General features: G+C 38.8%; 1 protein-coding gene across 2 annotated transcripts; it reads right to left on the bottom strand.

Annotated features, from left to right (window-relative positions):
• Positions 1-4,363: 4,363 nt before the first annotated feature.
• LOC139119176 (uncharacterized) lies at positions 4,364-16,106 on the bottom strand. Of its 2 annotated transcripts, none has more exons than XM_070682841.1 (6): positions 15,942-16,106; positions 10,277-10,351; positions 9,922-9,978; positions 9,419-9,582; positions 7,184-7,347; positions 4,364-4,991 (listed from the first exon to the last, which is right to left on the bottom strand). In XM_070682841.1, the coding sequence occupies exons 4-6, from the start codon at positions 9,555-9,557 to the stop codon at positions 4,686-4,688; spliced, it is 609 nt and encodes a 202-aa protein (XP_070538942.1). In that variant the 5' UTR covers positions 9,558-9,582; positions 9,922-9,978; positions 10,277-10,351; positions 15,942-16,106; the 3' UTR covers positions 4,364-4,685. The 2 variants fall into 2 exon arrangements, with proteins under 2 accessions (XP_070538942.1, XP_070538940.1); XM_070682839.1 differs by lacking the exon at positions 15,942-16,106 and adding an exon at positions 12,927-13,145.
• Between the last annotated feature and the right edge of the window lie 6,882 nt (positions 16,107-22,988).

Raw genomic sequence — 22,988 nt, 5'->3', positions numbered from 1 at the left:
TATTTGCATATATTAATTACGATATGCCAAATTCGCACCCGTGTTTCTTTTTGTCTCCGGCTTTTTGGTACAAATAAAATCCACCAAACTATGAAGTTTTGCCGTCTTGTGAAGTCTCAAACCTTGCACTGGACCCATGCCAATGTCAGACAAAAGAGATATTATATACAATCACCCGGATATCGAAAATTACATCCTTGCCAACGTTTGTCCCGAAGGCCGACGTAATAAGCATATAAAAGAAGTGAAAACTATAGTGTTCCGGTTTCTTTTGTAAAGATAGACGATAGACGTGCTAAGCGTAACAACAATCCATAGCAGGACCCTTGCCAATATCACACAATGCAATCAGTCGTAAACAGTACGTGGTTGCCGAACAAATTTGAACTAAACATGTTCAGAACCCGGATCCGGATATTTATCCAAAATAATCGAGGAAGGGATTCTGGATAAAATACTTGCCAACTTTTGTCGTAAAGGCGGACACATTGATCATTTGAGAAATAATGAGTCAGAGCGTATTTCCTTTTATTGAATTCTCAAAAGGACGATGTTCTGAAAAGGAAAGTAGCATTTCTTTCTAAGTGGGGAAGATATAACAGACCGGTAATTTAACTTTTCAAGCAGAAAGCGATCGTGAATAGCTGTGATATATTTTGTATGACTCTGTATGACAAAAAAAATCAGTTCTCAGCCAACTGGCAGAGCTAACTTGGGTCAACACTTTTGAAATCAATGGACGGTGCAGTCACATGGCGGTTATTTGATATGCCTGCAGCTTTCGACGGTTTTTTTTAAACTGCATACCGGTGCATACCGTGCTTAGGGAGCCGTCATTATTTACGTCCTGAGGGTGGGGTGGAGAACATACATAAGCAGCTCCGAAATTTCGAGTACCCCCAGCCAACCGTAATAATTTGCCATGGGTACCCCCTCTCTAACACAGAAATGTTGGCTGATTCTCCACTTTTGTAAAACCTGGTAATAAAGTTAAATATCAATACATGTATTTGTATCATTTACGGATACAACTGCAATAGTACAGACCTTTCAAATCCTGGTTTACCCTGCAACATTATCATCAAATGCCTCATGAAGGTTGAAAAAGGAGAAACCAACAAAATGAAATTCAAAGTAACAACAAAATATAGACAAAACGCTCACCCTATAACCAGTATCCAACAATATAGTATTGTTTTTGTTTGGATGGGTATGATTGAATGTCAAAATAGTACTTGAACTTAAGTCAATTAACATATATGTTTCTGTGATAATAAACGGTGAATTTACAACAGATAAGTTTTGTCCTAGATCACGTGCAGTAATAATGTATCTACTAAGAGCATTCCTCTATGACACATGTCTCTGTTCACCTCTGGTCACAACACAGTGGCATATATCAAATTGTACCGTGTTTTTTGCTCACGTGTTTACACACGTGAGCATATGTCGTAGCGATGTCTGTCTGTCTGTCCGTCTGTGTGTCTGTGTGTCTGTCTGTCTGTCTGTCTGTTGGTCCGATATCTCAAAAACGACATATCAGATCAGAATCAAATCTGGTATATAGATTTAGTTAGCAAATGGCAAGAACTGATTAGTTTTTGGTGGGTGTGGCTTGCATACTTTTTGCTCATTTGCATAATTAATGATTTTAGAAAAAAAACGGATATTCATTAAAAACGACTGCACACAATTTGATGAGATTCGGTACAAATGTTGATCACACCAAGATATATCAGCAGTGGGAACCATGAAGGGGTGTCATGAAAGAGACTTGCTAATTTGCATATTTAATGAACTTTTCTAATTAGGGATATATGTCTGATTTGACTCGATCAAAATCGACCAAACTTGGTATGTATATTAAAGATACTATGATTTAACATTATTGAAAGTCATTAAGCGTTTTAACTGCAGCCAATTCCTAATTTACATATTTAATGAACTTTGCTAATTAGAGATATATATTTGAATTGACTGGACCAAAGTTGATGAAACTTGCTACATGTATTGAAGCTACTATGATACAACATTTTTGAAAGTAGAGATATATATTTGAATTGACTGGACCAAAGTTGATGAAACGTGCTACATGTATTGAAGCTACTATGATACAACATTTTTGAAAGTCATTAAACATTTTGACTTCAGCCAATTCCCATTTGCATATTTAATAAACTTTCCAAATTAGGGATATATCTGAATTAACATGATTGTAGTTGTTGAAACTTGCTATATACATCAAAGATACTGTGATATAATATTATTGAAAATCAAAAGACATTTTTACTTCAGCCAATTCCTAATTTGCATATTAAATGAATTTTCATAATTAGGGATATTTATCTGAATTGACTTGATCAAAATTGATGAAACTTGCTATCTACATTAAAGACACTATAATACAATATTATTGAAAGTCATTAAGCATTTTCTCTTCAGCCAATTCCTAATTTGAATATTTAATGAACTTTCCTAATTAGAGATATATATCTGAATCAACTTGACCAAAGGTGACAAAAACTAGCTACATATATTGCAGATACCATGATACAACATTATTGAAAATCATTAAGCATTTTTACTTAAGCCAATTCCTAATTTACATATTTAATGAACTTTGCTTATTAGGGATATATATACTGGGATTTACTTGATCAAAGTTGGCAAAACATGCTATGTACATTGATGATTATACCAGGTTAAAACAATATCAAAAGTCATTTCACATTTTCATGTCAGCTAATTTATAATTTGCATGTCTAATGAGCTTTCACAGTTCGGCATATATGGCTTGAAGGACTTGGCCAACGGTAATTACACTTGCTATATAAAGTGGTGATATAATGACAGCAGTAAAAGAACTTAATATTTTTATTTCAGCTAATTACATATTTGTATACTTCATGACCTAATCTGCGGTGATTATTGTTCATACGATGATCATAATACTTTCAATGAAGTTGCAAACATGTGGCAAAGGTTAAAATTTACACATAACTGCAATTATATTATTATAATGAAACAGTGAGCATTTTCAGTTCATATCTGGTTAATAAAATGTTACTGTTTTTCATCTATAGTGTTTTTCATTACTATTTATATCACTTCATAACTGAACTAAGTGCTTCAGTGAATTTCCCACAAAAATTGAGTAACCAAACCTCCTTTCTTCCTCCCCACGTTTTGAGCAACTTCGTCTTGTTGCTTTCAATTTTTTGAGTGACTCCACTCTGATTCTTCCGGACCCCCGGCCGAAAATTATGACGGCTCCCTTACTGTTGCGAGCCATCGAACTCTCCGCGAAAGCACAAAGGGCACAAGAAACCCATGTCAACGCTACGTTCATTTTCAAGAAAGGATGGGGCGATGAAACTAAGAGTTTCTCCGTCACCGTAACGTAAGGAGTAATTCTCCAACCCTGAAACGCGTCAAAATTATTTCAAATCCAACAAGATTGCCCACCAACTATCAATTTAGAATCCGTTGAATTGACCTTTAATTACGATAAATAGGCTTTCATCAAGATATGTGAATAAATTTCCTTATTCAATGTTCGGTACATCTAAAAATACCGTAAATTATTATGCGTGTGTGCTTTAGCGTCTACACATGTCTGTGCAGTCTAACATTAGACATAAAATAAATAGAAAAGTTATAAATTATTTTTTTAAAAGTTAACAGTTGCAAATACATAAGTTGTAGGTCTCGGGTTCTGGCAAAATAAATATCTCACATAACTTACTAAAATTACTGGTAGTAATGACATGCCCAGTGTTACTTCGCGTATTTTGTCGGTAAAATGCAAAACAATGTGCGCCTTGGAGACAGCTATTCGGACTTGCAAACTTTCAAAGTAGTGATTTGGTGTATCACTTGTAGGGCGCGTTTTAAAACTAAAAGAGTAAATAAAGTTATGATAACTTTAATTTTCTTCTTATTAACACAGGGATGGCGGCCATTGTCCATTTGTTTCACTATTTTGTATCACATTTTGCACGGTGGCCTGTGATGTTTTTATTCTTGACTTAAACGGGGAATGATTTAACATTTTCAAACGGAACTTTGAAGCAAAAGTGAAATTCTTTGTATTTTTAGGTGCATACTACATTAAGGTGGCCTTTGAAAGGAATTGCGTTCCGAAAATTTTTCGGGCACGTCATGACTTTCTGAAGGGTTATGAAATGCAATCGCTTTTGAATTGTACATATGTACCTCAAAGGACCAGCGGCTATAACTATTGGCGAGTCTTTCAGTGTTTTTGTTTTATGCATTCTCGCAGGCCAGAGCAATAATTTCCGCTCCGCTGACCTACGGCGTTGGGTGATAAGACTCGCCGAAGAGGGCGTGGTGTACGACGATGGTTTTATGTATCAATAAAGTTTCTTGTTTTGGTTCCCGAAGCATATCAAATACACAGTATTGAGCTTGTCAGCTCTGCCTGTACATGCAGACTGCACTTTTATCGTTGTCGTGTGAATTCTGATCCGTAGTAGAATTCTAATGTGAACAATAGCAATGTATTGTACACGTATAGACGCTCTGTTGATCATCTAAATATAGGTGTTTCAACATGCTTTTGGGAGTAGAACAAGAACTTGGGTTGATAAACTAAACATAAAAGTAGCTAACAGTCATAAAAAATCACAGCTACAGTGCCTTTAACTTCCAATCGAACGTCGGACTCAGTTTCCATCGCTTAGATCACTGTCCTTCCCAAGATGCATCATATAGAAAAGCATGCCGGGATCGTTATACTCTGGTCGGTGGAGGCGTGGATTCCTTCGCACCCTACTGATCACGCCATTGGCATTCACTCGCAGGTAATGGTACCGTGGTTTGTTCTGGTCCAGGTGGTTCCACACCTCGCTGTCCCTTATTGAAAAGATACCGTTACCCTCATAGTCAATCCTGAACTTCAGCAATTCCGCATCGTTGGCGGAGACGTTGTTTGGTGGGAAGATATCGCCATCCGGACTTTTTTTGAAAGCCTACCCAGTGCAAAAAGGAAAATGGAAAGAATAAGATCTACTGCCTACAGGACGGAATAACGTCTTTTGCCTAAAATAAAGCGTAACTGGTGAAAGACTGTCGCACTTGAGAACAAAGTCATGTGTTGTCGTATCTGGCATAGATGCTCCATAAGAGGTGGACTACCAGACTTCAGGCATACAATTATCATTAAACTATAATTTTAACTATTTTTTTCGAGTTGGTATCAAAGGCACGCGTTTCCCCTTCAAATTCATTTTCCATTCGTTTGAATTTTTGTGTGAATGCGACACCGATGGCAACTTTTTGGGTTTACATTTTGAACCCCCCTCCCCCTACCACTGGTCAACCCAACAGAGAATACAACAAGCCTCTGAACTGGTCAAGGAAGCGAAGCATAGCCTCTGTAATGGTGTTGTGAAATAAGGTTATTGTTGTTTTCAAACGACTCATGAAAATCTCTGATTGGCACGAACAAAGGCAGATTAAAGCCATTCGTTTCTGACTGTCCATTGTGTCTAAATATGCATGTCGCCAGAGTATGTTGACCTGGGGCTTATAGCTGAAAGCCGACAGCTCACAGCTAGGATAATTTTAGCCAAGAGTGTTGGTGAATGACAGATTACGTAAAAGTACGTTGAAAACGCCATGGCAAGCTCTCAGTAGTAAATGTCGCTTTCTTGGCTGTAAGGCTGCATTCACAAACACCTCTGAAGGGGGGGGAGTCCAAAAATATTGTCTGATTTTTCCAAATTCCCCCCTAATAAACTCAAAGTGCATTCAAGTGCCCCCTTCTCACACTCTATAATTTTGAAATCCCCCCTCTAGGGGACTGGACAGAAATTACAAGGGGAAGGCCAGTGTTTTTTTTGGGGCCAAGCATTTTTGAAAGGTCATGACATTTTACGCATTCCTTTGAGGGAGGGTCACCACTTTTTGCGCAACTATTAGAAGGTAAGATTTGGTGATATAGTGTTTCGTCCAAAATATCAAATCTTAATACACGGGAGTCTATTGGGCAAACTATTAATAATTTTCGCCTAAAAACAAACTATATCTGTACATTCATATGATTATATTCGATACAAAATATGTAAATGTACTGTGATTGGGGTGGGGGTAAAAGTGCATGTGTGTGCAAGAAATTTGATTTTCGGATTTCATGATAAATGTTGATTCACTACAGATGGTAGTCTATACATAACTATGAACAATTTTTTCCAATGTAATACTAGCAATATCTGTGCATTTATAGACTTTGATAATTGATATAAATGTACTTGATTAGAATGGGGTGGTTACAAGTTTACATGTGGACACGTTTCACCAAACATTTTGATTCGCTATACATGGCAGTCTATGAAATAACTATGAATATTTTTTTACAACACTAAACTAGCTAAATCTGTGCTTTTATTAGTGTTTGGCAATTTATACAAATGTAGTTTATTAGAATGGGGTGTTTGGAAGTGAAGATGTGGATAACAAATATGATATCGGAATTTCACCCAAAAATATTGATTCACTTCTCATGGTAGTCTAGGGATAAATTATTAAATATTTTCCCAAACAAAACTTGCGGTCACATAAAGAAGGATTGGAAACAGGATGACTTTCCCCACCTGTCAGGAAAACTGAGCATCATTACTAGTAACATAATTGTATAAAAGGGACAGTAGCTAGCTGTACTAATAATGTATGTTTTGTTTTGTGTATCAAATGTCACAGCAGTTTCTTGTTCTACTCCCAACAGCACGCTAGAATTGCAAGCATTCTGTTTGGCAAATGATATACTGTACAAGTGTAAAGATCGTAATCATTGTTATTGATGACAAATGAATTCTAGTCGGGACTTGAATTCAATTTTAAACAATAACAATGCTGATGACTGTACATGGCTGTGTTGAAAAGTTACAAGCTGGACTTTTCATACCGCTTCGGGGAGTAGGATAAGAAACTGCAGTGGATATACCCTGAGCAAAACCACTCAAAAATTAACCAAACGTTACAGCTATAAATTAACAACCCAACACATATTTATATCAATCAGAGACAGTTTTGTTTTAAGTCATGGGCCCGAATCTTTTCAAATGCCCTAAAAACATAACCTTTATATTTTCAACAACTTGGTTAAATTCCATAAACTATTTGTAAAAGACAATATTTCGACGTGATTTTGTTCATGTATTACCTTTGCGACAATGATTTTGTTGTTCCCCTGTTGATGAGTTTTCAGCATGTACACATCGTGTCTACTTTTGCCGATTCGTTCTCCTGGTATGCCCAACCAAACATGTACTTCGTCTCGATTCTGGAGCTGTGATCTTTCCCTGGTCGTGTAAAATCTGAACAGAGCTGTGTGAGGAACAAGAAAAGCAATTTATGTTTCCTTTTGTTTCGTCAAACGAAATACCAGGTGTCATCTTGTCATGTCAACTTTTGTTTTGGACTCTTTTATCTAATGTATGGCCCCCTGTAGAGTCTGTTGGTTACTCGTATCACAGACAAATATAGAAATAGACTAACAACGGGTATTGTTCAAGGCGTGAAGCGGTTACGTAACCCATCCATGTTCGCCTCGCCTCAGGCTGCTCTCGCCTCTCTTTTCCGAAGAGTGCCGACCATGCATCCTCGGTAATTTTCGGATTTTCGCCAATTGTTAAGCTAAAGTATGTTCGGCAAAGTTTGTGTTGTTGTTGTCGTGTGGTGCTGAGCGGAATTGGCGTGCTGGCGAGAACGGGAGTGTTTTGAGCTTCAGGTAAGTGAGTTCTACCGTTATAAAAAATTCCTCTCATATTTTTATGAATATATAATGAGTGTGTTTGAACCAACTTTGAAAGTCTTTTATCGATACTGTCTGGTTTTACTCAATGGTTTACGGTCAGTCATACCGTCTTTTACACGTTTGTTAAGGAAGGACATGTTTATGAAACTGCTGGCAGGTTATGTTTTGATTGGCGTGAAGCAGTGTTTCTACCCTGAGAGCTCACAAAGTAACTATGGTTGCTACGCGACTGGCAGAACGATGCCATCTCGTCGTATTTTTCGCATAATCTCGTGCAATTATCAACCACAAACAAACCCTCCAAAAAGTTTAACACCTTTGAAGCTCATTTTAATATGAAAAGGCAATAGTCTACCGAGACGACCATGGAACGAAAGGCATGCCGCGTTGCTAGTCTGTTTCTATATTTGTCTGTGCTCGTATTAGGTATGATGCGCCTCTGGGACAGATATTCGGGCTCTAAAACTTTTAAAATATTTTCCGTTCTACCACTTGTGGAAGCTCATTTTAAAGCTAAAGGCGAAAATAAAGTTCTCACCTGCTTGACTTTGTGAAAATCTTAAATTTATCCACGCCCATAAAGTTAACACGGGGAGGGCAGCCATTTTGATTTCATAGGCCTAAAGTAAAAGTCAGGTAAATTATTTCTCTAGTGCCAAAATTTGCACGGTGACCTCAGTTTTTCATTCTTGATTTCGTAAGAGAGTGGTTTAAAGTTTGCTTGAGAAAACTTTGAGCAAAAGTTTAAATCTCCATTTTCGAGGCGTGAACTACCTTAAAAAAGAACTAATGGATGGTGGAATTAACGAACGAACGAACAAAAATCGAACTACAGAAAAACAAGGAAGTCAATCAATCAAATGTTTAATATTATGGAAGACCTATGGAAGACCTGTCACGACTGCGACATACGACCTGCGTCTTTAACAGTGATCTACGACCTAACCCTGACCCTACCCCTACCCTAACCCTAACCCCCTAACGCTAACTAACCCTAAGTTATACCGTTACAATTTTTCTGTCCCTTGGCCTAACCTCCAGGGTTGAAAGCGAAGTAAGGCTCTTTACGAGAGAAAACCTAACCCCTAACCCTAACCCCTACCCTAACCCTAACTCTAACCGCAGATCGCAGTTTTAAAAACTCGCATGTCGCATGTCGTGACCGGTCTTCCATATAATATAACTCACGCCGATTTAAAAAAAATGGAAGGAAGAACTCTTTGCAAAAGATGCTTTATTAATTGTCTATTTTTAGCACTTTAACTCTCCCCTTTCAAAAGGTGAGTTTATACTGGCGTGAGTGAAATCATTTTTTTTGTTACTGCGTTGTGCGCCATGCGTGATTTTCATTTATTTCCTGAAGTATCGAATAATTTGTTTACGGACGAAAAACATAACTTGTGAGTCGGGTTGCTAAAAACGAAACATGTCTTTTCCTTCATCATAGCCAATTGATACCACTGGCAGACTTTCACTCTCTTGATGCCTTCATCATATTAAAACAGAAGTTAGCGAAACATAGTTATGATGAATGTAAAAGTACGCTTTTCGTGGAATAAATGTTTACATGGTTTCCTTTCACACGGTCAGCGTGTCACGTGTCTCGGCGGCTCCGGTGCAAAGGTGAACGAACTTGCTTACTGTTGGGTTTTTCGAGCCGTCCCCTAGCGTCCACCACCAAAGAGCCCTGGTCGAAAAAACTGACGGCTTCGTTCTTAACCCGCAGAAATCCGTTCTCGCTGCTTACTGAGCATGGAGTGGATACGAATGTTATCACCATTGTTGGGCCACAGTATGAGCGATCGCTGTTGGGAAGGAAAACCGAAGGAAAACATGAATATAGCCCCGGGATATAGCCAGGCAGCACAGTGACCTACTGAATACATACAAGACATAACAAGAAATATATACTGAAAAGACAAAATGACTATGTACTAATTGGGAGATTCAGAATCAGAAATGAAGAATGAAAAATGAAGAGTTAGAAAAGAGGCAATTCTCTCTCTCTCTCTCTCTCTCTCTCTCTCTCTCTCTCTCTCTCTCTCTCTCTCTCTCTCTCTCTCTCATATATGAGGAATGAATTTTTGACATATAAATAAGTGGACCAGTATTACACTGATCGAAATGTAGGTTCTATAACTTACAACTAAAGGTGCTGATGGTAAAGCAACCTCTCCCCGCTCTTCTTCGTTTGGCAATTGCTAGAAAACGAAAAGAAATGACTTAGGGCCCGTACATAATTAAACACACTGTATGATTGTAACATCTATATCCATGACATTTAAAATGATGCAACGCATCGGCGTTAAGGGCATTTTGACCCTCAAAATTTTGCAATCCTTTGCTTGAATAATGTTAAAACATTCACCTACTTTTATGACTGCCGAAATTTATCTTTATCTTTCTCGACAGGAAAAATCAAGATAGTGTGACCTTAGCTGTTGGGTCAAAATCTTCACGAAAAGCTGCGTATTGACATATGCAACGAAATTCACTTACAGGCTTGATTGGCTCAAAGAGACTCGGATAGATTTGAGTGCCGGCGATCTGCCCTGAAGATGCATACGCCATGGTCTTCAAGTTGGATAGGAATCGGTAAAAGAAATGACGGAACTGAAATTAACTTTCAAATAAACCCTAACTATAGACAGTGAAGCGGAGGATGACCGCGCCACTGTCTGTATGATAAACGTACTTAAATGCGACTATGTGTGCGCTCACGTGTGATACACACCGACTTACATGCCCAAGACGACTCAATACACTGCAAAATTTGTCAGATGGTAAACTTTAAAGAGTTTTATCATGAAACTACACATCAGCAGAAACTGACGATATCACCCGACTGGATTAAATATCATTACACCTCACTCATTCAGCGTGCACTGCCATTGGTTAAACACGACTCACGTGACATGTAAAGAACGTGATGATGCCCTCTGCGAATGTGATGATGCCCTCTGCATTTGATATTACATGGATGACGTCATTTACTTACTGCGCATCTTTCTGCGCAAAACAAATTGTCGTTCGCTTGTTGTACTTTGCAGTTGGCAACTTATGGCTGCGAAACGTCATGCAGAGCTGTCACCGGCACAGTTAGACGGTATTTTGATGCAAGTAAACAGCAAACGAACGAAAATGGCAACAAGGAATGCAATTTTTTTTGTTCAGCGACTATGCAAGCAACAAATTTGGATACGCCACCGAGGAGATCGGCAAACTTAGCAGCAACCCTAGACTCGGCACTGACAACATTTTACGCTGAGGTCCGAACTCGGAAGGCGAACTGTACTCGAAGAAGTCTTTGTGTTTTTGTTTCTTTGCATGTTTGCTTGTTCGGTGTAATAAAAATAATAACACCTGAGAGCGAGGGCAATATCACGATTTATTGCCTGCCCAAGGGATGGTGGTCATGATCGAAATACTGTTGTAACACACCTCATCCGCAGTCTGTGTTCTAATTCGCCAATTGATAGTCACGTGGGATGCGTTCTTTTTGTGCTGATCCACGTAAACGACGTCATCAGGCATCATTTGTCGGAACTGTTGCCTGCCAGGCATCAGTTCCGAAAAATGATGCCCGCTGACGTCAAAATAAACACTTGGGCATGCGCGAACTGGAATGTAAACAAAGATGTCGTCTGCGGCCGAGCGAAACGATAGTCGAGAAATTTCTCGGTTTATCCTACTTTCTGAAGAAGAACTGAATGCTCTGGTTTCAAACAAGGACTCGAAACGAACGAAGACGATAATCAAAGGTGCATTGAACGTTTTGCAGAAGTATTGCGACCCTGTCGGGAAAAACTTTTTCTGCTGAACCAGACCAACATATTACATCATAAGCTTACATGCCACAACTTTTGTGTATGGTACGTTCTTATGTATGACTACGGATGAGGTGTGTTACAAAACACATATTGACTGGCCATTAGGGCAACAGCATACGTCTTCAACCCCTCGGGCCTGTGAGTCACCCCCAAAAACAGACTGTTTCCCTCGGCCTACGGCCTCGGGAAACAGTCTGTTTTTGGGTGTGACTCACAGTCCCTCGGGGTACAGACGTATGCTGTTGCCCTCATGGCCAGTCAATATGTGTATAATGATGCCCTAGCCTACGGCTCGGGCATCATCAATATTTCGATCATGACCACCATCCCTTGGGCAGGCAATAAATCGTGATCTTGCCCTCGCTCTCATGTGTTATTATTTAACTAGTACACAATCTATATAACAGCTGTGGTGGGGTAAGGGCAAATTAAACAGTCTTCGACGCTTCGGCTCTCTAATATTCAGTTGGCCGCTTGATCCATTTCGGTACGTAGCCCTACGTTTACAGTGCGAGTACTCGGCTATTGGTTTGGTCGCCTCCTTACTCACTATTTGGTTTTCGAAAAAATGGTATGAATAGAGAGAGAGAGCGGCAGAAGAAAGGGAAAGCAAAATAATCGAGGCAAATCCTTTGAATTGTGTTATGTCAAGTCAAGGTCGATGCTCATCTGTTTCATTGTCTGGCTTCCATCACCTCCATGGTCTTGGCAATGCTAAGGTAGTCGGGTGTCTTTGAGAGTTGATTTAACGTTTGCTGGCAAGTTGGCGCCAAAATGAATCCCCCAACTCTCGAGTCCTATTTCTGGTAGTGTTTGTGTATATTCGCCGCGCTCCAAATAGGGACCACCGTCTCCTCTGATATCATATTGATCCATGAGTGTGTATTGCAGAGTACGGAGGCAGCGCAGCCAACAATCGAGTAATCGCCACGTACACATAGGGCTACTTGATCGGCTGTGACTCGTACTTGCTTATATAAAAAGCATTTTCTTGTTCTACTCTCCATATCACGTCAATATGTTCAACTTGTCAACACAAACTGTACATGACTATGACCTTGGACTAGTATTTAAAGACGTTGAAAGCAGAATAGATATTAACAGGTTTATCATGACAACACAAATAATGGAAATACCATCTCAAGTCACTGCTGTTGCCGCCTCGTTCTCAATCTGGGTAAAATGAATATGAAATGCAAGCAAAGATATGCTTCCGTGTATCGGGCATACCGCATTGAAATGGTAAAGTGTATTATATAAACATGTGCTTGTTGAACCATAGATGTTAGAACAGCATATACGGATGTTAACGTTCCTACCTTCTAACAGTCGTTATGTCCCCACGTTGCTTGTGTGCTGTGCAGTTCACTGAAAGTGTCAAATTTTTGACTCGCAGGCTTAAGCATGTCGCATTTTATTAACATTTCGGGTAACACCGGAATGACGATTTGGAAAGTACGCGAGACAACTGAGACATCTCCTGCTGTCCTGCATGACATCACAACTTAGGCCCGTGTACGTGCCAATGTCCTTTGTCACCTCACTATTGAGGTGATGCAAATAGGTATATTTTTGTAGGCAATTAACTGTGTCATTGCTTTTCTTGCATACTGACTGCGAAATGGTTGTAATACTACTAAAAAATCTAAAGGTTTTTCTTTTCTTTTCCATTGAGGGATCATTGCAGGGCCACTTCTTATCCATCGCTTGATGTCTAGACACGACGCGACGAAACAGTATGTCAACAAGGCCATACTTTCACTCGACGCGACCGCATTAAGAGTCGCCGTAACTAGGTCAAGCGTCGACAACGGACCAATCATATAATGGGAAGAGGGTACACGTCATCACCAACACCTCACACTGATATATAGCAGTCCGCCAACGTACCGCCAGTCAGTCATTGTCTGGCCTTTCGAATCATAAAACAAATTGTCTTCGGGTACTCCGAGGTGAGGTTAGGAGGAACCATCGCGATATAAAAATCGTAAGGAACCGCTATAATTTTGTTTTTCATCGGGAAGTAAAATTCTTGTCTCATCGAAAAATCCAGAAGGAATGGGTGTGTGGTTCTCACGATGATCATAGCATGCTGGACGGTGCAGTTACGTTCCTTTGAAATGACTCCATTAAAAAAAATCACCGTCTTTTTAATCAAGTCTAGGATAATGAAACAAGTACCTCGTCTCGTTTCTCCTCCATACGATAGTAGGTTGTAAAATTAAAGGTACTAGAACTGTGAACATGGTGCATTGTGTCTACGCTTCAAGGTTATTTTTGACAAAAGAAGTTAAGTTATAACTGTGGAGCTGAAGGCTGTCTACGGTTGAACACTGCATACTTCAACACAGCTTTGCCAGTGGGACAAGACTCTGAAATTACCCCATTCATACTGATAGAGATGGTGCAGCTTTAACTGTATCGTAAAAGTTTTTAAAACCGATGTAATGTGGACGTCTTGGCCTCAACGCCACTTTAAAGCAAAATGTCAAACAGTTCGATTCCGTTTGAATAAGAACAGAATCCCTCATTTGAACAAAAGCTTAATTTCGAGAATGGCTGGGGTAATCGCTAGGAAAGGGTGGGAAAATCCATAAAAGGTTAGTGGAGGGGGTGGCTGTATTAAACAACGGTAAAGAGGGGTCATATTCGTCCACAAAATGCAAAGGGGTAAATTCTTAATTTTTTCAAAATGTTACACATGCAGTTAGAACGCTTTTCAGTGTACAAAACGATGAGAAATGAAAGTGATTCTCTAAATATTCTCATTCTTTGAGGATATATATATATATATATATATATATATATATATATATATATATATATATATATATATATATATATATATATATATATCTGTGTGTGTAGGTGTGTGTGTATGTGTGTGTGTGTGGGTGTGTGTGCTTGTGTGCACGGAATGTACTGCCAAGGATGTGACCGCTGATTGCGACATGGCTGTGACAGACACCGTCGAGGATCACAAATATTGATTGAAAAAGTGCTCAAAATTCATCCTAGCAATAGCATGGTTCGGAAATGTTTAACGTATTCTGAGGTAGTCAATTTTAAAACAATAATTGAGTTTTAGACAAATGTGCCGGTCCGGCCATGATAATTGAGCTCTTCCTCACCGCAACGCGGATTCGCAGTTTCGCTTACATACGGTTAATGAGAAATTAGAACTGTGTAAGCCGAAGTTATAGAACAGTATTTGCTGAAGCAGAGCTAAATTTACATCATAGACGAATCCGTCGTTTGACTCCGAAATGAATAAGTGACTAATCCCTGAACAATGCGTCCACAACACATTATGCGTGCGTGAGTCTCGGACAAAAGGGCACGCTTTAGGATCAGACAGCGCCTTGCGGCCACAATTCCAACAAAACACGGTTACTTTCAATTGTGAACCAGGAAGACTTCATACGATCATTTTCTAGCACTTTGTGATTACTACTGCATGCCAGGAGAGGAAAGAAACAGTTCTACAATGATATGTCCGTTGGAGCAATTGTCGTGGAAGTTTACTTCTTCAAAGTGTGAATCCATGACACGATTCCAAAGCAAAGTATATAACTTATCACGACTCTTCGCTTAACCGTTTGAAATTGAGAAAATCTCTACATTAGCACACTCTATAATAAAGAAAAAGTGTCGCTCTCTCTGGGTCTCCCTCTATGTATATGTATATACATACATCACTATAGGGAAAAAGTGCGTGACTAGAGCGAGAAACTGACGCTTTCTCGCAATCGGTGAGAATCTGTTCTTATTCTCACCGCTGTCGGTGAGAAAATTTTAATCTCCACTGGAGATTGGTGAGAAATGCACTCCTTGGCAAGAATCAAGTGTGAGAACAAATTCTCACCGGTGAGAATGGAAATTCTCACTAAGTACAGCGAGAATTGAAATTCACTGGCAAGAATCATCAAGACTCGCCTTTTGGAGTCTTGATGATTCTCGCCAGTGAATTTCAATTCGCGCTGTACTTAGTGAGAATTTCCATTCTCACCTGTGAGAATTTGTTCCACACTTGATTCTCGCCAAGGAGTGCATTTCTCACCAATCTCCAGTGGAGATTAAAATTTTCTCACCGACAGCGGTGAGAATAAGAACAGATTCTCACCGATTGCGAGAAAGCGTCAGTTTCTCGCTCTAGTCACGCACTTTTTCCCTATAGTGCATACATCGATACATACATCCATCCATATATATTATATATATATATATATATATATATATATATATATATATATATATATATATATATATATATATATATATATATATATCATTAATTTACCATATATTTACCAACCAGAATGATTTCTACTGACCAAGTGCCCATTATCTCGAGTTCAACGCAGCTGACGAGTTTGCGCTGACGGCTGCATCTCACTTCGGCTCTTCGAACGGTTTGAATTTTTATGTCTATTTTAACGTTGTGTCGCTCCAGTTTCCTCTGGTGGATTTTTAAAGTACTGGACTGTCCTTGACTCTGTTTTGTGGTGTTTTCGTTGTAATTCTGATCCATTTACCGTGCTTTTTTTTACGTTCTACGAACCACCACACCAAGCAAGCTCCTACCGAAAATTCTGGTTCGGGTATACACCTGGTCGACTTTTTTGGGGGATTGTTTACAAGGCAAGAATGCGTCCCCCACTTTACACTAGACTTTCACTCTTTAGCATAAGAAAAGCTGTGAATGCTGATTACCATCAAAGGATACTTGACTCTACCATATGGCTCAAACTAAAATCTCTATACATATGTAAATCACGGTCAACAAGGCGTGGTACAACTGCTGGTACAAATCGTTGCATTCCTGTTCATTTGACATCGAGAATTGTATGTTATCAGAACTTGATTAACGTTCAGTTGTGCGACAAATATCCTTTTCGAAGCCACAAGAACGTTAACATTACAGCCTGCTTATTAAATCTGTGTTCCATCAACAAGAAAACTACCCTAGTTCATGATTTTATTATCTCTCACAATCTTGACATTCTGATGCTAACTGAGACCTGGCTAAGTGGTGATTGCCGTGATGCTCCGGTCATAGCCGAGATCTTACCTCCCGCTTATAAAATACAGGAGAAGTCGAGGCAAGGTCGTGGTGGAGGTACAGCCATTATCTACAAGGATAGTATTGGTGTTTCAAGGAGAAATCAAACAGCTACACTTGCTAAATCCTTTGAAGCTTTGTCTGTTGAGTTACGTATCATATCGGATTGTGTTATGGTGCATACAATCTATCGTCCACCTCCATCCAAAAAGAATGGTTTCTCTTTTGCGATGTTTATGGAGGAATTTGAATCCTTCCTTCATGAAATCCAGTTCAACCGATTCATACTATGCGGTGATTTGAATATTCACCTGGATGACCCATCGTCCTCAGAGGGTAAGCGTTTCCTGGATCTACTTAATTCGTTCGACCTCGTCCAGCTGGTCAATGGCGCAACACATCGCAAAGGCCATACACTGGACGTGATCATTGCACGCTCTATTGATGCTGATGCTGACCTGTTGGCAAATGTTTTACCAATAGACATGTGTTTTCCCGATCACTATCCAGTATTTTTCGTCATCAATTTATCAAGACTAACCAGAGCAAGTGGCAAAGAAATATCGTATCGTCAGATTCGGAAAATAAAACTTGATAACCTGTCAGCCGACATCGATCGATTTGTCTCGGAGACAGCATCAATCGATGATCTTAATCACCTTGTGTCTGAGTACACAACGTCCATGAAGAGCATTGTTGACAAATATGCCCCATTGAAGATCCGTGTTATCAATCAAAAAATTGAGGCGCCATGGTATAATGATGACATCAGGGCTGCGAAGCAAGTACGGAGACGACATGAAAAATTGTGGAGAGATTCTGGACTTATGGTACACCGTCAGATGTTTGTGAATCAGCGTGATAATGTGAATTCGATGATTGATGATGCAAAAACGAACTTCTACACGGGCATGATTGAGGACAGTACCTCTGATTCGAGACGTCTGTTTCGCGCCGTATCGAATTTATTAGGGTCGGACACTCGTGTTGATCCCTTATCGGATACACCCCGTCTGAGAAGGTTGAGGCTTTTGCCGAATTCTTCTCGGATAAAATCAAGAAAATTCAGCTTGGATTCCCGGCTATTGACACTGACGTTATCACTGCCTCCGAGAGCTATGGCTTTGATCTGGACATTAAATGGGGCGACTTTGAACCTGCTATGGCTGATGAGGTGCGTCGCATTGTGATGAACTGCCCAAACAAGTCGAGTTTTATGGATCCATTGCAAACTAAATTGGTCAAAGCCTGTATTTCTTCACTGCTCCCTGTTTTTCTCAAAATTATCAATCTTTCGTTGTCGACAGGGAAATTTCCTGATCGTCTGAAACTGGCAATGGTCACTCCAATTCTGAAGAAAGCATCATTGGATCAGGATGTTTTAAACAATTATCGACCAGTGTCAAATTTATCATTTATATCAAACATTATGGAGTAAGTCGTTGCAACCCGATTACAGAGCCATCTGAATGTCAATAATTTACATGAACCTCGTCAATCTGCGTATAGAAAATAATATAGTAATGAGACCGCTCTACTCCAATTACAATTGCTTGTGCAGAATGTTGTATTGCTTGTCATGCTTGATTTAACGGCAGCCTTTGATACTGTTAGTCATGATCTTTTGTTACACAAACTTCGTTCAATTGGCATTACTGGAAATGTGCTATCATGGTTTTCTTCCTATCTCTCGAACCGTGATCAATGTGTAATTCTCAATGGTGCTGTGTCTGCCACCAAAAAATTGGAATGTGGGGTTCCCCAGGGAAGTGTACTCGGTCCCATTTTATTTACATTATACACATCATCATTAGCTGAATTGCTCACTGATCGCGGTGTTTCACATCAATTGTATGCGGATGATACGGGGATTTACATCTCGTTTGAGGTTGGTGACTCTGCACCCGCCATTGCTCAGATTTCTGATTGTATCAGGGGTGTGCAGTATTGGATGTTGAGTCACCGTTTGAAGATGAATGACAGTAAGACGGAGGTCATCTGCTTTGGAACGAGGCATTCCCTCTCCCGTCTCGGGCCTGTGGATGTTGCAATAGGCGGCTCCCTCGTGAATTCGGCGCCAGTTGTCAAAAATCTTGGTGTTCTTCTCGATAGCCAATTGACGATGGAGCGGCATGTGACATCCACATGCAGGAGTGCATACTTCCATTTACGGAATATAGCTCGCATCTGTAAATTTCTCCCACGTTTGTCACTTGAAAGGCTCATTCATGCTTTCATTTTTTCTAAGTTGGACTATTGCAATGTATTGTTTCTTGGGCTTCCCTTATGTTTACTACGGAAATTACAGCTAGTTCAAAATAGCGCGGCTCGCCTATTGTCTGGCTGCCGCAAGTATGATCACATATCTCCTGTTTTAAGATCACTTCATTGGCTCCCAATCGAGCGTAGAATTGAATTCAAAGTCTTATTACTGGTTTTTAAGGCACTTCATGGTCTTGCGCCTATCTATATCATTGACCTTTTAACACCCAAGAGTAATACGCGCCGTCTACGTTCTTCAGATTCGGGCTTGCTTGAGGTTCCGTTTACGAGGTCTTCATTCATATACAAACGGGCCTTCAGCCATGTCGCTCCGCGTTTATGGAACGATTTACCGGCTGATATTAGAATGTGCAATACCATCGATTGTTTTAAGAAACGTCTTAAAACGCATCTTTTCCGCAAAGCTTTTAATTAATTGTCTTTTTAAGATTTTATACATTTTCCTGTGTCTGCATGTTTTTTTAGTGTCAAAGGTTTGTTTATTTTTTACATTTGTGAACCGTTTAGAGCATTTTATGGATTTACGGTATAGAAAAATAAAAATTATTATTATTATTATTATTATTTATTATTAAAAATAAATTCGGTGATGCTGATGATAACAGTAACTGTAGACCTTCAGCATTGTCGTCTGAAAAAGTGTCCCCCGGAAACTTGTTCAGTCTTATAAGATAACCAGCTGGACTCGAAAGGTAAGCAAACAAATTAAATTATTTACCTGCTGAAGAAGGAAGCAAAACGGTTTTATAAGTCTCATTAAGGGCTTTATGTTTTTGTATTTTTGATGGATGCTTCCAAGATATTGACCGTGCGAACCATTTGGCACTTTTAAAACCAGCTTTCATTAAGAGGCGTTCCCTCAATGTTCGTAATATAAGTTTGATTGTCTTTTCAATCAGAGCAGATCTCAGCTATAGTATGAATGGAAAGAGGGTTCGCAGTTTCGGCTTCCTTTAAAGTGTAGAATGATGTCTGTCAAGGCGGTATTCTCTGAACACTTTTGTGGAATGTTTATATCGATGAGCTAGGTTCTCGTTTGTCAGCGTTAACATAGGTTGCACGTTCAGACGTAAAATTTTGCACATTCGATTTGCATGATTTAATTATCTTCAGTCCCCTAAGGATTGTAAAACCTCATCTTTATGTGTACGGTCTGCGGTGTTAACATGACATCATTTATAATTGGAAAAAAGGGTTGTTATCATTGTAAAGCCCAGAAATTTTAAACTGTTAAAGTTGCTTGACATCTATCTTAATGGGAGGACGTTTTCGTTTGTTAATAAATACTAATATCTTGGTGTTTTGTACGGACGAATATATTATGAAAAGATATTGTGTTTGTTGTATGCTCATGGTAACTTTATCTTCAGAAACTGCTTATTGTTCTACCAAATTGATAGTTAGATTGTTCAAGTCCTTTTGCACATATCTTGATTGGTGTCATTTTCAAAAAACGTTCACCCAACAACAAAATCCATTTGATGTATAGCAATTGTTTTTGAAGATTTTTTAAACCTGTCTAGGCATTATTGTGAAAGTTCTGTGTATGTTGTGCATTCTGTATCGTCTGCAGGTAAATTAGAGCCATTCTCACAAACATTTATCAGACTGGGAGATATTAAATTCTTAGGCTGAGATTACAATATGGGTTGCTACACTGGTGACAACAAAACATTTGTATATAGTCATAATGTTGGTGAATTCCTCAGCTCATAATCGAGTCCCGAAAAAACACACACTGGGAAATGCAAATAAGTCACTGAATGAGGCATTAAGGAAATGAGACACATCATCTTTCAGGAAATATATAGAAGTCAGAGGGTTACGCCACTAGTAATTGTCAAGAGTTTCAAGTTGACAATCTCATAGCATTTCATATTGTTGAAACCAACGGCGAGTTCCATAGCTGGGTACAGTACAAAGCCATGGCATTATGGTTAGATCTATTCCGGCATTAATTAGTCATGTTAAGTTTGCGTCAAGAAATTAAAAGACTTAAACTTTTTCTCAAACTTTCCTCAATGAAACCCAACCATTCTCTTGAGGAATCAAGACTAAAAATCAGAGGTCACAGTGCACAATTTAGTACCTGAGAAACAAATTACCGAACATTTACCGTTATTCGAAAATCAAAATGGCTGCCATCCAACGGGGAAAAATAAAATTTGAGATTTTCGAAAAGTAAGACGATGAATTTTTTTCTTACTCCAAGAGCTTTAAAATTAACCTCACAAGTGTTAGATCAGAAAAGAATTGTACAAATTTGAGAGTAAAAATATCTGTCCAAGAGGCATATGAATATTAATTCCATCTGTTATATCAGCTCTGAGTTTAAGTTATTAAGGATAGAAATATGACGTAGTTGAATATCAAAATGATTCTATAAATCATACAGAATCAGACAATTGGGCCTTGATAGAGAGGGTTGCTGAGCCATCAGCCCAATACTCCATTGAGCAGCCGTTTACAATCGACACCATGACCAATTTAGCGCTTTTGGAAATATTCATAAACTTGTATATAAATAGGAGAAAGCGTTACAAAGCGGGAGAGTTACCTGTTTAAAATTAGAAACTGTATTGTGGTTGAGTTACTTAAAAAAGTTCCTGACAGCTTGGACTTTTGAGAGCCAAAAACTGATCAGTCACCTTCATTCGGAGTCGACCATAAAATTAACGATCTTGAAGGTCGAATTCTCAGACCAGGCTAGAATGCGCCTCGGTGTCAGTTAATCGGACTGTCAATTTTTCCAAACCTTTCCTGATCTACCGCGTTAATCCTAACTTATAGAGTTATCTATGTCACCCTCTCTGTGTTCAATTAGGACCCTGCATCATCATCAAAGTCAACGCAGGGCATGCTGTACCATATTGCACATAAATTAATTCTGTAATGTTCTTTACTTGGTAAGATTTTTTTCGAGTACAGTCGTCGCATAATTACACCAATTTCTCATATACTTAGAAAGACACAATTTCTAACCCGTTGTTGTATAAATACAGTGTCGACTGGGTGGTGTACTGGTATGTACCATGACAATGTGTAGCGCCCGCATGGTATGGTATTTATGACAATATTGTGGTCTTGTATAACTAACATTTCTGCAATAATTTTATGAAAATATTGGTCCTGATGGATGGGCTTTTACGCTTGGTAAGGATGTGTGCAAATAAAAAAATCATGTACTGTAGATTAACGTTTCCTAAACAGAACATTAGACTTAGAGGTTATCTGTTCCAACGAAATTCTGTAGTGCCAAAAAGGAATATCAGATATAGTAAATCAGGCATGAATTACAATTAAGGGGGCGCTGGACGAAACACAGCGTATTTTACTCAAAACTCACTTTTCGCAAAATTAATTCACTTTTAATTAATTTGTTAACCAACGATTAAATATTGGTAAGGTCACCTTTTAGCTTGTAAAGCAGTCGTAACTTGCTTGATAAAGAAGTGTTAATTTATGTATGCAAATCACCCTATTCCTGGCTTCTCTTTTTCTTAATTTCAAGATTTCTGTCAAATTTTCTTAAATTTTCACATTATGTTCTTTAATGCTATATGACAAAACGACTATTTTTTGACAATAATATTCTAACATTTTGAATAAGAGGCATTTTAATTTTGCTACTCATGTTTTCAATCACTTTTTTGAGTGTGAGTTTTTTCAACCCATGCCACTTTACAATGAGGATAGATAATGCAATATAAAATAGTCGTTTTTTTTTCTACATATACCCTTCTTTCAAGTGAAATATTATACTTAAGAAAATAGTGTCAAGTTTTGAACTCAAATTATTTTTTTCATTAATATCAAAATTGAAGTTTTTTACCCAAAATATACACACTTCATCCTTCCAGTAATCTATTGGTACCATACTAAACTTTTGATTCTCTGCTGTTTGAAAATATATAGTATAAGCGGGGGGTCCCCTGGCATCTACGATGAGAAATGTTCCTTTGAAAAAACTGTGTTGGCAACGTACAGTTCCACCTTAAGATCATTTTGTTTTTATCCAATAGTGGCCAAATGTCAA

Source organism: Ptychodera flava, chromosome 19, assembly GCF_041260155.1.
Source record: "Ptychodera flava strain L36383 chromosome 19, AS_Pfla_20210202, whole genome shotgun sequence".
NCBI lineage: Eukaryota > Metazoa > Hemichordata > Enteropneusta > Ptychoderidae > Ptychodera > Ptychodera flava.
Note: the sequence above shows the minus strand (reverse complement) of the source record. Positions and strands in the feature narration are given on the sequence as shown.